Here is a 16,717-nt window from a genome sequence, read left to right as displayed (position 1 = left end):
CGGTGAGGAAACTGCCATTAAAGTCTTATCTCATGAGATCAGGCTTTCTTATGCGACAATTAACGTACTGTCTTCCTGCCGGCAGCAAAAGGGCTCTCGTTAAAATATGTAGGGTCTCACTACGTCCCCAGCCACCCTCTTTCAGACAGGAACTGTCCGCGACGGGAGTGGTGGGGGCTGATGTCAGGGTTCACCCAGCAGATGCGTGGGGGAGAAAGCAGTGACTTATGCTGGGGTGCAGCTGCTTCTCTGGGACCCTTTTTTCTGTGCCCCAGACAGACCTGACCTGACTGTCCAGGCCCGCCAGTCATGGCTGAGGGTTATGTTGTGGCGTCAGCCACTGGCACATTCCTTGACACCGTGAAGCTGTGATCGCCACCCTCCTCCTCACTTCCTTTTTTCTCTCCTGGAGGAGTCTGTCTCAGTTTAGTCCGGTTCAGATGATACGGGGAAGATTTGCTGCTGCCCAGCATGGAGACATGGCTGGATGCTTCCCCAAAGCCAAGTTTTGTCCTTAATCTGTTTATTAATAGGCACTGCTTTTATGAGCGCCGACCCAGCCGTGTTGGGTTAGCTGAGTTTCCTCCAGCAGCAGCCACAGAGGTGCCCAGCAAAGAGTAGGAACCCTGAATAAACATATAGTGACTTCTCCAGTTTATTATCCCAGCTTCCAGTGATCTCTGGTTCACAAGTTTCTTGTGACCGATGTAGTGTCTTTTTTATTTCATTTGCAGTTTACTGTAGTTTGTATTTAATTTGCCTCAGTACTTCACAGCAGAAAGATGGCATTGGAGAGCAAGGCTTGTAGTCACTGAAAAGCTTGAGCGGGCTTGTCTGTTCGAGTGCTTCAGGAGGGCTACATCCTCCATAGTGTCCTTCTGCATGGAGAGTTGGACCTTTAAGAAAAGAAGTGCCTGGCTAACTCATCCTTACTCATTGGATGTATCTTGTTGGACCGTGTATGACCCTGGTTGTGCCTGAACAGTCTGGGCTGCAGGTAGGTAGGTGAGTGCTTCAGACAGTGCTGGGAAGTAAAGCAATTCCAAGCTTTTTTTTCCCATCCCCTGTGTTTGACTCCAAACCCATGCCCAGACATTAATTTGTGTCCAGTGTAGATGGTAGGCAAGCTTGTGCCCACTCTTCAAAAACAGCATAGAAGTAGTTATGATGTCCTGCTTGTCATCAGATCCAGTTATGGGCTGATTTCTTTGCCTTCTGCTACAGCTTCCTCCTAATCACAGAGAGTAGATGAGGATGGTAGTTGGTCATGCTATTGCCTGGCACAGGTTGTACCCAGTCATTCTTCAATCCCCACAGCCCACAGCTGGCAACCTGTGTAAATAAACAGAGGGACCTGAGAGTTGCAACTCATACCTCTACCAACCTTTCTAAGTCTGCACATTTCGTGAGAATAAGTTTTTCTTTTGAATGTTTATGGTTCATTCAATTTGCATTTATTCAAAGAATGATTATCCTATGTTATTGCTGTTCCAAACCTGGCCCAGGATGTGAAAGTCCACAAGACTGAAAATAATGACGAAAATCAGGCAATGAATTTCAACGGTGCAAAGCGTTTAGGGAAACAGCTTGTAGAAGGATTGCTTCTTGGTACAGTGAAGTCAGTGGTAGTTCTGTTACCGACCTTCAGCAGGGGCAGGATTTCATCTCTGGGGCTTAGAAGAGGCTTAAAATTCAGAAAAGTTTTCTTGCGGCCTTCACTGAAGGTCACCACTTACAAGATTTCTGGTAACATGATCTTCATATCTTTACTGTAATCTTTCCACCCCAATATGAAGTTAACCAGGAATGACAGAAAGCTGTGAATTGGGAGCAGAAAATTAGGTGATGAGTCTGAAACAGAGTGGCCTCACTTCTCCAGCCTAAACCAGACACAGGGCCTCTCTCCATTCAGCTGTAACTACAGAGGGAAACTGAGTGACTCACTTAGCTCCATTGCTAACTTCTAAAAAGTTGAAGTGAAATGTAATGAATCCCCTCCTAGTGTAAGAATCACTTTTTTCTTGTTGTTTTTGCTAATAAAATAATATTGCTCACTACTGTTTCCTACTCTGTAGCAGCTACTGATGATGCATGTGCATGACTTGAGACTGGAACCATGCCCACCTCTTTGGAAGTGTTAGCTGTTTTCTGCATTTTTTTCCCTGTCCAGTGGATGTTTTTACTTTAGAGAATTGTATAGAACTGTAGCACAAGAGCATCATTTTGACAAGTTCAGTCCTGCTTCTGTAAAAGAAAAGTGCAAAGCTTAATGTCCCATGCTAGTCCTAAAATGGGTAGGCAGACAACATGCTTCATTTTGAACAATGATGTGGGTGAAGTTGATGGAGAAAATCTGACATGGGATAATAAAATGAATAAATGAGATGATAGACCTTTGTCCACTGGAATCTGTGAGGAAGCAGAGGCGGGAAGCAGGTTCAGATGCAAACTTCATGTTAATTTTTTTGCCAGATGAGGATTCTCCATCCATTTCACCTGCCCTGGAAAGTCAAGGCACAGATGGGCCCTAGCAAATGAGCAGTGCAAATGTTTGACCATTTGTTGTTTTGTTTTTGTAGCCTGTCTCTGACAGGGTGTGTTGATTTGCAGGCTGAGAAGGAGGTCTGACTTCTGTTTGAATGTGTTGTGGTTCCTGCACCGGGCCCAGGAGCAGTGGAAGGCAGAGGCTGTCTGAGAGTCTGTGAGGATACTTGGCTGTAAGGGGAGGTCTGCAGAATGTTCTGTATCAGGGGCATGAGCCCTGGGGACCCTACAGCATGGGCCCCCCAACCCCTCACACCTGGGTGGTTCATCATTGCATTGTACCAGCTTAGGGAAAGGCCATTGCAGAGGTAATGAGGCCAGTGTTTTTGCTAAGGGTGTAAGAAACTTTGAAGTTGCAATGAAAAACAGAGGGGTGGGACACACAGGGGAAGATTTCCTGGACTTTTCTCATCTGTAAACATGAAAGTGCAGGGTCTCGATGTCCTTACTGGTAACCTGAGCGAGTTACCAAACAAACTGTGTTTTCCCAGCAAATGTGTGCTGCCCACTGGAATTGGTATCTCTGGATGATTTCCCTCTTAGCTGTAGGCTTGGAATTAGTTTAGTGTGATTTAAGGTCTTCTGGGTTCATTGGGCCTGGTTTTCTTAATTTGTTTAGGAGTTTTTGCCAATGTGAAAGAAAGAGCAACTTCATAGCCTTCCTTTCCCAGGGGCATTTTATTTATTAAGCTTTTGATCTCCCAAACACACCTCTGGTGTGTGCTTGTCCAGTGTGTACCATCCTGTGTTCAAGAAAGACCTCTCAGGTTGGTGGTTCACAAAACCACTGCTCTCTCCTTACACAGCCCTCTGGGAAGACGCGGGCCAGCATTTGCAGACTTGCATCTTTGTGTGTGTTGGTCCTAATTGAGGGAAGCATCTTTGTGCAGGGAAGTTCTTAAGATATGAAGTCCCATTGTCATAAACACTTAACCTGGATTTGTCACATGCCTTCATGCTGTCCAGACTGGAGGTGGCTTTAAGTAGAAGCTTATGGGCTTTTCTATAATGACGCTTGAGTACTCAAATGCATGCTACCTAAACAAAAATTAGATGAGCAAGTCACATCGGTGCCAGGAAATATTGGCCTTTTTTTTATTAATGTTCACAATTTGAGAGACCATACTTCAAAAACATAATTACCTTCCTCTTGGTCTCTCAGTCCTGCCTCTCTTTTAAGGTTTAATCCTTGAACCTGTCAAGACAGATACACAGACTTTCTGTCTCTATCCATTGTACAACTAAGCTAGTGTTGATTGAAGATGGAGTAGTAGTCCTGGTCAAGAATGAAACAGTTAAAGTGAAAAACTTTCAAACTTTATCTGTCATTTTAAAATCTACATTTCAGAATCCCGATGCATTTAGACCAGCTGCAGTAATGAGAGTTAATTATTTGCAACACCCCTCTCAGCACCTAGAGTAGAGCCTCACTTTCTATTGCCTTATGGTCCTTCTGTGCCAAAAGACTTTGTGTCCCAGTTACATCCAAAACACTGCACCCTCTTTTCCTCCTTCCCTCAGCTGTTTATTTATTCCTACGTCTCCTCACTTCTCTCCAGCCTGAGCCACCACCATGTACTCTTCATCCATGTCTCTGTCTGACACTCGGTGTTTGCCATCCAACCTCCACACTTCAGTGCTTTGAGTTCAAGTTCGGAGTTACTTGAGGCTCCCAACAAAACATGAAGAGGAAGTATTTTCATGTAGGTGAAATGATTTGTTTCTCTGCTCTGAAAAATGAACTATTTTAATTACACCTTCCCCTGTGCTGGACTCATGACCATTCCTAAACATCTGGCACTAATGACTAGTGTTAGTGAAAATGAGAAACAAATGAGAACAGGATACTTAATATGAAAAGTCAGGGAGACATAACCATGAGGTGCTGTCAGCTGGCTCTGTGTATTGTGTGCAGAGCTGGGATTAACCCCACTGAACATTCAGGATCTAAAAGCTATGCATCTGAACTGCCTCAACAGGCTGCGGGGAGAGACGATCGATGATTCACCCCATCCAGAGCTAGACATCCATGGTGGGATAGACAAAGCACCCCCTGAAGGTGCTGGTCTTTCTCTAGTGATTATACAAGTTGATAGACGAGTGTGACCAGTCTCCCATTTTAAACACATAAAGTTCAGTGGAGTGAATATAATTCTGTGCATATATACACACCTGCCTACACATGCGGTGTATAGGTCTACGTATACATGTCTGTGCATCTGTTTTTTTATAAATATTTCTGTATTAATGCAACACACAGCTCTCAGTGCATATTACAAGTACCTGCGCGGTTGTATAAGCATATGCATGTATTCCATGAAGCCTTCAAGCTGTCATATAGTCCCACGGAGCTGTTTCCAGTTCACGTAACTTTAAGCAATGAACCCCTGCCTGTGCCTGGTGCTGTTTGCTTCAAATGCTGCGTACGGCATGCAGCAGCCTGCCTGCAGATGAGCTGGTGCTGTGTGAGTACCTGGCCATCCCCCGCACCGAGGGCTGCTTGCTCACACCCTGCCTGACATTACAGCTTTTCAATAGCCTTTTGAATCATATGTTCCATGAGGCTGTCTGAGACCTGTAATATACAGAGACAGACATCGTTACAGGCTGAAATAACACATGAAAGCATATCTCCTAAGGAGCGTGTGAGGTCTGAGCAGTGCACATCTGCCTTTGCATGCTGAGCAAGGAAACATGCTATTACTGATAATACTTGGTGGTTGTGCAAGGCTGAATTCTGCTCACTGGCACTTTTTCTCTCTCACCTTTCCTATGCAAATTCCTTGCTGTTTCTGGATGCTTGCTGTTTGTAGCTGTGTGCATTTACCTCTGGTTTCCACATCCTGGGAAGCACGTCACTTCTTTGTCCTTTCCATCCTTTCACCATCTGTTTTCCTCTTTTTCTTACCCTTCTTTCCTTGACCCTACAGTCTTTCCTTCAGGGTTGCAGCTGTGCCCTGGCACTGTCTTGCTGGAAATGCCAGAAACTTTCATTTTCCCCTTGCAGAGTGACAGTGGTGTCCCTCATCTCCTCAATGCACTTTTTGTTTGCTCACTGGAATCACACTGAACTTGGCTTCCTCCTGGGTGGACATTGTGTGTTTGCTGAAGGGACGTTTGTTTCTCAAAAAAGCGTTGCTGCTCCCTGCCATTGTCCAAAATCAATAGACTGACTCTGCCCGGTTTTACATCCTTGTTTGCACTTTCTTACCCTTTCTTAGCATTTATTACCCCTTCTGAAGGTTTTGCTCCTTAACAAGAACATGTAAAAATTGACTGGCTGCAGACTTACACCTGAGCTCTTGAGAAAAACATGCAATGGCAAGTTACTACTGGGTGGATTTCATTCCACCTCTGTGTACAGGGCTGAAAATTGCAGTACTCTGGGAGGTGATTCAGAAGCAGGAGAACCTGCCCTGCCCCAGGGCTGCTGTGTCCGTGGGGTGGGGAAGGTGGATGACTGAGTGTGGAGATGGCTTTGGTTGATTTCTATCCACTGCTTGCGAAAGCGTGGAGTCATGGAGGTGCTTTTCAATTACCCCCCTTCAGCCCAGCAGGACCACAGTGCTCCTGGAGATTTCCAGGCAGCAGGCCACTGATTCAGGGAGTTCAGATTTTCTATAGCTCCCCTGGATTTAGAAACACAAATCTCCACAGCAGCTTGGTAGGATTTGTGTTCCTCCATCACGGAAAACCCACTCTGTGCTCCAGCTCAGTATTGACACCTGTAGCCTGTTTTTTTGGGAAGGGTGAACGCCTGTAAGGAAGCAGTGACTCTTTGAGAAGATGTCTGATGTCCAGGACCCCCTGCTGATAAGTATAACTTGCCTATTTGTGTTTTTCTAGTAATGATATGTATCATTTCCAGTGCTTGCTCTTGCCCCATTGACCGCACAAGATCAAGGCCTTTGAGATTTCAAAACACACTGTAGATATTGAATATCTGAGCCTCATAACCTTTCTGCCAATTAGGTAAGTGTTATTGCTCAGCATTGTAAATGGGTAGCTGAAGATATATCCCTGCTGAATTTGATGGAAAGAGGTTAAGTAACCTGTGGGAACCAAGAAGGGCGTTAGTAATAGAACCACCACTAAATCTCAGCCCCGTCCATTGCTGGTTAGACAGCATTGCTCCTCTGCGTAAGTCTGTCTCCTGCTTGAGATGCAGATGAATAAAACATTCTTTAATGTTGTTTGTGTCCTTGTTAGCCTGTGCTTGTGAGCGAGGCATTTCTCTTTCTCTTTCAACATTCCATGATTGTTACTGTTCCTGGGCAGTTCCTGACCTCCCCATGTTATTCTTGAATTGCCAACTGGATGCATGCATCTATGCACACTAGGAATAAGGGTAAAGAGCTCACACCTTTGCTACACTTTTAGTCAAGATTGAGTGGATAGCGATTGGGGATCAGGGCACTGAGTTTTCCACCTGTTATGTTTCACCCTGTGTTAGTGCAGCAACCAGAAGTGTTCTTTATGCATGCCCTGGCACTTGGACCTTCCAGGCAGTTGCTCTGCATCTGATGCTGTTTCCTTATTGCCAGGTATCTTTTTCTGCTCTGTAGTGCAGTTGCACATGACCAAAGGCCAGGGCCTCATTCTTCACAAGCCTGCTGATATCAAATGGATTTTCCTTGTGTTCTTGTAACATCCTTCCACCAAGGAAAGGAGAGCTGTAGGTCTGGAAGCACTTGGCTTTGAATTTCAGGCCACCTCAAAACAAGACCCCATCATCTAATACTGGAGACCTGCATTTTCAGAGCAGGATTTTTTAATTTTTTGACTGTTTTCTTTCATGTCCTCAAGCAGAAGTGCTCTTGGAAACAAATCTGTTCACTTCTAAAGCCTGATTAAAACCAACCGTGAGGGTAATCAGCTGCCCTGTCCTGCCTTTGTGCTTTGGCTGGGCCTTCTGGTGTGTCTGACCAAGGTCGATCAGATGTCTCATGGGTTAGTATAATCACTTCACCTTAATGCACCTTCATTTAGCTCTGGTGCAGTTTTTCATCCGTCTTTCAAGGTTGTTTGTCCTACTTTCAACTAGCAGAAGAGCCAGGCAATCTCATTTTGTCAAACAGGTTTACAGCACCTCTAAGTAGCTTGGTCTATATTTAACCCGTGGACTATTGTCAATGTGACAGCACAGGAGGAGGTGAAATCCAGCCTATTTTCCTCTCCTACTGGTCATTTCTGGAGGCAATCTCAGAATCATGTAAGTTGGAGCTGCTGTCCCATCTCTGTGGGCTGGAGATGGCTCTTTCGCCTCTTTTGGTACAGTCAGGCTCTAGAGTCCGAACACAAATTCATAGCACCTTTCTGCCTTGTATGCTTGTCTCATTGGTTTGAAGTTCTTTCTAGTAAACTTCAACATAATGTGGTTACTTCCCAAATTTTATATAACTACTGCTGAATGTGACAAGTGCTGTGTGGCTGTGCCTTGCAGTGTGTATGGATGTTGTTAGCCAAGATGCGCTGCTGTGAAGCCTTCTTCATGCAGAAATAGCCTCTCTGCCTTTTTTTTTTCCAGATGGTTAATCAAACTTCCTTTCCTGTTAATTTAGGAGCAAATTGTTGTTTGCTTTTGGTTTGATTTTTACTTTTTTTCTTTTTTTTTAGCAAACTCTGCTTTTTCTGTTGACTGTACTTAATGGGAAGTTTTATGGAGCACATTAATCTGTTGTATTAGTGCGTGTTGAGTCTGTAGATTTTCACTGCATTGACTTAAAACCCGTAAGCCGTAACCATATAGTTTGAGGTGCTGTGCAAACACATCACAGAGACTGTCCCAGCCACAAAGCACTTATCTACTCAGTGTTATGGTTTTGCACACCTGGACCACATTCTGCTCTTGTACACATGGCAAAAAAATTACATTTGCTGACTCTAGATACCCTTGCTTGTCTAAATTCATTGAATCCTACTTGGCATTTGCAGTCAAGACATGCTGTTTTCTTTCTTAGGTAAAGTAGCCAAGCGTGATGCTTTCCTTTTGTATTCCCTTCTTCTTGCCAGGACTGTTTCACCTGCTCTTGCTTGGTAGCTTAGCTGTTTGAGATAATTTTTTGAACTTGACTTTTCTAAGTGCTTCTCCCTCCCTGTTTTTTTCTTTTTTTGTAGGCACTGGTTCGGCTTCCTCCTCACATTTCACAGTGCGATGAAGTCTTCAGGTTCTTCGAGGCTCGCCCAGAAGACCTTAACCCTCCAAAAGAGTAAGTGCTGTGATGGATTTCCAGTGCTGCTAAGTTCTTTTTGATTAGCTGGAAGGAAAGGTTTTATTACTGCTGTATGTGTGGGAACAGAAATTTGTAGATTTCAAGTGCTACCTAGAAAATACACTGCAATTATGTACAGCCACTTCAGGTGTGTGAAGGACAGGGGAGTCAAACATTATCCTCAGACACAATTTTCAGCCATCCTCCGCCCACCTTTGCATTGTTTCTTGCTGATGGTTCTAATGAGGGAACCTCCCCTGGCTTGTGGGTTTTACCTGGTAATTATCACCAAAGAGTCATTTGGTTCCCAAAAGCATTTGCTTAGCAGCAAGGGGAAATCCTGCCAGTAAGCACTTGGCTCATAATTACCAGCTGCTTCTTTAAATGTACTCCTGCCCAGAGATACTTAGTTATCTGAAGGGAGCAAGATTGTGGTCTGGATCCAAAATTGTCTCTGGAGAGTCTATTCTTTCTAAGCAGGAAGCCAAGAAAACGCTGGGAAAAAGAGTTCCCATTGAACACGAAACAGAATTGTAGCCTTTACCTTGGAGCAGGCAGGCTGATTCATGCTGATGCAGTCAGGGTTCAGAGGACTAATTTATCCAGGGAAAACATTGGCAGGAGGGTATTTACAAGCAACTGTGTTGCCTCGCCTCATATTTCCTTTTCTCCTTCATCCTGAACAGGATATATTTGATTGTGTGCCACAATAAGATTTTGACTTGGTCCCATTGTGTTTTGTGCTGCTTTGTTGCAGGATTTGAGACTTGATTGCAGTCTGTATTACCGTAATTTGCGATCTCCAGTGTTTGCACAGCCCCCTGGGTAAGGGGAAATGGATGTAAAGCTTTTGGGTTTCGGGCAGTTCAGTGCATGCAAACCTGTAGTTAGTGCAAAGATTTGTATTGGCTTCAGCTGTCTGTTCCCTTGCTGGTGTAGAGGAGAGGACCTCTGCAGTTTGATTTCCCAAACTTAGTCTCTTGCACGTACATGGTTTTGTACAAGGGGATGTATTAGCATTTGTACAAAAGAAAACATTGTGACTGTATCTGAGAGCGAAGTCTTTTGTTTTTTGAATGAGAAAAAGAGCAGGCTTGAAATCAAAGCTCTGGAAAAAGCTCCTGGTTTGTTTTTTTTTTTTTTTTTTTTCTAGCCAGTCTTGTTTTAGAAAAATGTCAGAGGTGAATAAATGCAGTTGCACGTTCGTTGTTAAACACATATTGCAAACTTAGAAACCTTTGCAGCAGAATATGCCTATACTCTGAGACCTGCTGACCATCACAGTTTCCACTTACGGTCTGTAAGAAGGTTTGCAAATGTTGCTTGGTCCCACAACATCCCTCTGATGCATGGAGACATTCCCGTGTCCCAGGCAGAAACAGACACCCAGAAGAGGAGGGAGGTCCCCAGGGTTATGGGAGAATTCACCCGTAGTATCTCAAATGGACCCCAGGAGTCTGCTTTAAACATTGGTTAACACTTCTGTCTGCTTTCTGTACTGATACGGAGCCTACAGCATTAGGGCTCAGTAAAACAATGTCATGATTGGACCTCTGCAAAGCAGGAGTGGGAACTGAGGTCCACCCTGGGGCTGGCACAAGCCATCATGGCTTTATTTCTCTTTTCCACTGTGCAAATTGTTGAGGGCCTTTCGCTGGGCTCCCTGTTTGACGGCTTTGCAACAATTTTCAGGTTACCTATTCGCTCCCCCCAGGAAAACAAAAAAAGACTAAATTTTCTCAGCCCAAGCCCTGCATCTTATTCCAACCTAGTAATAAGTGTGATTTGTTTCCCTGGAAAATGTAGAGCAATAACCTGATTAAATCTCACTTCACTAATGTCTGCAAGACATTAATCTAGCTGGGTTTATACAAATCCTACCTCATCTTCTGTAAGCAAACAGATCTTGGGGAAGGTGTCTAAAGTTTCTGCTGGGAGTGCTTCACAAAAGATGTATTGTTGAAACTGAAGATTAGTCTCCACAAAAAGATGATGTAAAAGCCAATGGAAACATCTTAGTGTTTTTCTTCTGTGAACTGAGGGGGAAGGGAGGAGGTCTGGCACTCGCTGGACCACTGTGTAGGGTCTGGGGGAAGGACACCTCCAGGGCGATTCTCAGCCTCAGCAGTTACTGCAGGAAGGAGCTCCATCAGCCAAAGAAATCCTCGATTTCTTCCCTCATTTGCTACTCTGCCAAGCCCCTCCAGAAATAGTGAGCCAGTGGTACTCAAGCCCTAGGAATTCCCCTGGACACCATGGTCCATCATTCATCTCACTGGGGATAGTAGGGATGTGGCCTGGGGGAAGCATCTAGACTACCCTTATTGTTTTATCTGTTTCTTCAGCTGCTTCTTTTAGCCCTTGGTGCACAGGTGGTTTTAATATTGATATATCAGCATAGACATGGCATTCAGCTGCCTGGGTTAAAGAACAAATATTGCCAAGCGAGGGACTCAGCTACCAAGGGATGGCAGAATGGGGTTGCTTGTGCTGCCTTCATGTCTCCTCTCTGTGCACAATGAGATGATCTTTAGTTTCACAATCACTTGCTCTGTTTTTCTGCAGCAGCTCAGCCTCATAAGACAAAGCCTGACCTAGAGTTTAATTAACTGCTTTTCAGGAGTGTAGCCTTAATCCCAGGGGCATTTGGGTTGCTGAGCCCAGAGCGTCCACTGAGTTTTTGTGTGTCTGCAGAGCAGTGACCGAGCACGTGCTCCCAGCCAGAAAAACACGGAAACTTAAATTTTAAGGGAGGAGGCACAAAAAGGCCTGGTTTATCTTGCAGCTGGGATGTGCAGAGGTATCCATGCCCTTAATTGCTGGGGTATGACTCGTGATGATGCACATGTAGTAATTCATGTATCACTGCAGTAATTCAGCTGCAAAGCTGTGCCCTTCACTTCTGTTCCTATTGTCCTAAAATAAACTGGCGTTTCCCTGAAGGCACTCTTACAAATGTGTACCAGCTTCTTCCTCGTAACTCTTCCTCTGCCCTACCCTTGCCTCCTCCTTGCTTCTGCGTACTGTCCTCCCCGGGTTATGCCGTGTTTGGCTTGCAGGCTGCTCCCTACAGGGTCATTTCCTACTGCTGCTGTGCTCTGATTGCCCACAGTGCTGAGCAGCACGCAATCCAGCTGTAATAAAACATGGGCTTTCCTAACACTGTTATAATCCGGCCAATTTGTTCAGTTGGATTCGCAGCTTAGGTTTTCTGTTTCCTGTTTTGGGGATGGTCCAGGCTTTCCAGTCCTGTGACAATAAGCAGAAGGTATTCCATTCAGCCCCATTAAACCTCTTCTGTGCACAGCAGCTTGCAGGCAGATAGCTGGAGAGATGTCACAAGAAATCCCAGCATTTGAACTGGCTGACAGTCTCCTCTGAGTCTGCTCCTGCCAGTGGAGCTAGCTCCAGGTCAGGTAGACCCTAACAGCAGGTTTCCTTCATACTGTGTGGGAGAGACCATAGGAGAACACTAAATCCCTCCATGGGATAGTCTGGGAGCTCTCTTGGACTGTTTCACCTGGTGAAAGCATGTCCTTTGCAAAGGAGCTGGCACACATTTGGAGCACTGATGTGCAAGGCAGGGCTTGGAGCCCCAGTGCCTGAGTTACAGAGGGCAGCTGCTTCTGCTGTTCTCTCTTCACTCCGCTGACTAGCTGCAGAGAAAGGAAACTTCAAACCATAAACTCTGGTACAGGAGGAGCAGTTTTCAACTGCTTAGGTTTGTATTATGTGGACTTTTAGTGTTCGATCAAATGCATGCATTTGTAGGCAAATGGCTGGGCTTGTGTCTTTTACTGTGCCCATGTTAAGGACCAGATCCTGCATTGCTATGGGGAAAGATACTGTAAGGTAAGAAGGAAGTGCATTTTTATTTTTCCATTATTTTAAGTTAGAACACCATGTCACTGAAAGCCATTCATTTACTGGATACTTCTGTTAGTAATTATAATTACTGATAACTAAGCCAGAGGTGGATTAATTTCAGACTTCTACTGGGGATTTAAATTCAAGGCTGAGGTCAGGCCAGGGCTCATAGTCAACAAACAAAATCTCAGAAACCATTTTTTTAATTATTCTTTTCTACTAGAAATAACAGAAATACCCAAAGAGTAGGATTAATCAATTAGAATTGCATATGGTCCACTGCTTTTAGGGCTTTTTTGCAGTTAGGTTCAAAATACCACAGACAGACCACATGTGAGAGTTCACTTTTTCTTTCTGGGTCTGGATCCAGCCTAAAAAGCTGGCCAACAGCCAAGAATTCAGTTCTCCAATGCTCCCCCTGCAGAAATGCATACAGGCTCAAACATGATTTCTGTTTAAACTGCCACTAACAATATGAACAACTGATTTTAAAGCAGTGTTTAGTGTCTGATAATACTTTTCCTGTAAGAATCATAAAGCAATTTTCAAACAATATGTAAATCCATGAAAACTAGGGCACTTATTAGGTATATGACATAATATCATGAGGGCTGATGCAGAAAATGCACTTATTGCTGAAAGTGCCTTTACTGAAGAACGGAAATGCTGTATTGTGATCTGTAGCCATGATCTTTACTGATAATATCTCTATCACATAAATACTGGTGTAACACTAAGATACTCGGATGCCAGGCAGCCACTGTAAAGTGAAAGATGGATTATCCTTTATTCTTCACATATAAGAGATTTCTGATAAAGAATCTGGAAAGAAGTTTCCAGGGCAATGCAGCAACCATGTTAAGGAAGTCTGCTTTAGTTGAGTCTACCAGTCTACTTTTTTCTGTCCATTAGCATGACTGTGTTTACATACAACTATTTCTGTTTCCCAAATTTACTCTGATCTGCCCTGTAATAACAATTTAATTACCTATTGGTAGAGGAGGAAAATTTTTCATCTCTAAAATATCTAAATTTATTCTGATTTGTCTGATATTATGCAAATATTTTATCTTATATTTCATCCCTTTAGAATTGTGTTTCCAACACATTTGGTAGTTGAGTCTCCAAGCAGATGTACTGTGAGGAAATCTGTCATTCTTTTTTTGTGGTTGCTCTTTCTTACAGGACTTATAGTACAGATAATTTTCACATCTTTCAGGAACGTGGTCAGGATCATTTGATGACAATTGGTGCACTTGGCAGCGGTATCATGACTGCTCAATGCATGCATTTTATTAGAGAAATTCATTCCACCTGAGAGATGCAGAATGGAGGTTAATTTCCCTAAGAAATATAAATTCAGAAAAAGATGGAAGTTTTATTTTTATTTGATTTCTCAGCTGGGAAGTAAGTTGTAAAACACAGAGCAGGACAAGCTCTGAATAAAGATGGTGACAGGACAAGGCAGTTAAGACCTACTATTTTGAGGGGAAGAAAAAGTTAATATTTTCAAAGAATGACTTAATGACCTTCAGTGAAATTTAGGCAGCTAAAGATGCAATAACCTGTTAGGGCTGAGTTTGCCAAGAGCCTTGCTTGGCTGCTCCTAATTAGTCATCCAGTTCTCATTCATGTCAGTGAGAATTAGGTACCACAGCTCTTTGAGCATCTGAGTGAAGTAAAGCGCTTGTGTTTAGTTTTTCAAAGTTGCCTGGTTTAGGCTGTATTTATGTAGGAATATTTGGTCTCAGCATCTAAATTTGTCATGAAAATGGTTTTTCAGCTTCTAACTTGCAGAAGGGCTTTCCAGTATCCTGCCGGTGGTGTGGGACTGTAATAGATCTGTTGCCAGGAGGTCAGGCAGCCTTGTGCCCTAGAAATAGAGGAGTGAAGTGTGGCTGATTCCCAATGGTGCCCCTTCTGACCCACAGAGCAGGAGCTCAGTCTCTGAGGCCTGGCTGTTGTCAATAGGGGCTCTAGGTATCCCGAGAGTGTACGCTGCCTTTCATCGATGAGTATCATCGTGATTGTCGGGAAGGTCTCACTCGGAGATTGTTATCTTAAATAAACTAAACCCATGCAGGGATGGAGGAGTCTCTAGGAATGGGAAAAAAGGAAGGAACAGATGCATTACTCATCCTCTTCTTTAGTTTCATATGGGACTTTCCCTTTTGTTTGCAGCATATAAATGATTTGGGCTGGAATATCAAATGGAGGATATTGAAATTTGCTACTCGCTGCATCATCAGTGATACCAGAAAATAACTCAGCCTTCCTGAAAGAAGATTTATATCTTTTTGCTACTCATCCAGAAAATGAAAAAAGAAATTATATGTAGATAAATATCAGACAACAAACCTGGGGGAAAACAGAAAGCATCTTAAACGAAATAGGTTCAGCTACCACAAAAAACAGCTGTAGAAGACTGGCAGTTGGAACAGCGTATGTTATTGCTATTACTGTACAGCAAGAGCTTGTACTCCTTGCCTTGAATATCACATTTGGGTTTGCTCGTGCTTTGTAGGTCTGACTGTGAAAGGGCACGGGGCCGAGAGGAGCAAAGACAGTTTGATGTACTGACACTCGGCACTGGTGACCAAGTGTACAGAAATAGCTTTTGCCTGGATTGGTTGTGAGTGTGCTGCAGCGTTTAAAAGTGGTGTGCTGTCACCAGCACAGGATGGATTAAGAATAAACAGATTTATCTGAAATCCATCAGAATGTGACCGAGATCAGAGCCTTGCGGACACACTGCTGCTTCAGTGGTGGCACCGAATGCTGCCTTGCTGGGACCAAACACAATGCTACTGTCAGTGAAAGTAGAAGCTTACAGTTTATAACCACAAATTCAAGACAATTTTTTTTTTCTTTCTCTGTAGAAGAGTTGAGACTGAGGAGGTATTTTGAAATGCAGAGACATTGCCTTTAGAACTGAATGCCAGGCCTGTTGGCTCCAGGGCCTTTTTCCTGTCCGGTAGTTTTTGTTCATATCCTAAAGGAACAATCACAGTTGATAATTTGCCAGTGCCTATTTCGTAGATTAGAAAGTGATAGTTTGCTTAATGTTTAACTTAACCCATTAATTCATTAATTTAACCCATTAAATTCTTTCCTTCCAGAGAAGAGGAGTTTAGGGGTTAATGTGGGGGATTAGGAAATCTGCTCCTTTTTGTCTCATGGATTTATTTCGTGATGTTGGAAAGGCCTCTCACATCTCCCCCCTGTATCTGCAGTATGACTGCAATGTACGGTTTCAGAGATTGGCTAATTTGGTAAAGAAACTCTGTTCCTTCCATAGTATAATTCTAGATATGGCCAGTTAGAAAAATAATTTGTTTTTAAAATCATCAGTCAACATTGGAAGAAGTATTACCTCCAAAACCTCACAGGAAAGCCTGTTCTGCTGGTGCTTCTGTATGCAAAACCAGTTGGGGAGACAAAAGAACAAATTTATTCATCTGGCAATGGGGGAAACATGGGCTAATGAGGCAGGATTGGAGCAGAACCAAAATAACTGGATTCAGAGGTTATCAAGCTTGTTGTGAAGGATTTGGGGCATCCGTTATCCTAGAAATGTTTGGTTTGATGTCAAAGGATCTTCTGAAATCTCCAATTAAAGACTGGTGATGCTTGGTTTGACAGCCCAGAACAGGGGCAGCCCATAGGGTTGAATTGTCCATGCCGATAAACACAAAAGAGATCTGTAGGTCCACGCAAAAGAGAAGCATCCGGTCCTGTTGTGCTTTGTGGATAAGCCTGGAACTGAGGAGAGGAAGAGGGATGGGGACTTCCTCTTCTTATCTGGATTTCTTCTGGTGAGCCCCTGCTGGCAGGTTAATTGGAGGCACAGGGGTATCTGTCACCGTTGACTCATGACCTGCCAGGCAGGGGATGGGGTGGAGTTTTCTTTTCACTAATGTGACAGAATTGAGTATAGCCTGTCTTGTCCTCTGTGTGTCACGTTTCTGAAAAACAAGAATAGGAAGCTTGTGTTACAGATATAATTATATCATGGAGAAGAATCCAGTTTGTCATTGCCGTGTCTGTATTTAATATGGTTGCACTATTGTTTAATGAAGATCTTTTTCCACTCT

The 16,717-nt window shown here is 43.6% G+C and overlaps 1 protein-coding gene across 1 annotated transcript in view; it reads left to right on the top strand.

Annotated features, from left to right (window-relative positions):
- Positions 1 to 16,717, top strand: part of LOC104470679 (SH3 and PX domain-containing protein 2A-like) — a 189,087-nt gene that overhangs the window by 67,487 nt on the left and 104,883 nt on the right. The window contains exon 5 of the mRNA XM_010085689.1: positions 8,662 to 8,753. Coding sequence (XP_010083991.1) covers positions 8,662 to 8,753 — 92 coding nt within the window. The remainder of the gene's footprint in view (positions 1 to 8,661; positions 8,754 to 16,717) is intronic.

The sequence above is a fragment of the Pterocles gutturalis genome, unplaced genomic scaffold (genome assembly GCF_000699245.1).
Source record: "Pterocles gutturalis isolate BGI_N339 unplaced genomic scaffold, ASM69924v1 scaffold16975, whole genome shotgun sequence".
In the NCBI taxonomy this organism is placed as follows: Eukaryota; Metazoa; Chordata; class Aves; order Pterocliformes; family Pteroclidae; genus Pterocles; species Pterocles gutturalis.
The sequence above is the reverse complement of the archived record's forward strand: the minus strand, read 5'-3'. Positions and strand labels throughout refer to the sequence as shown.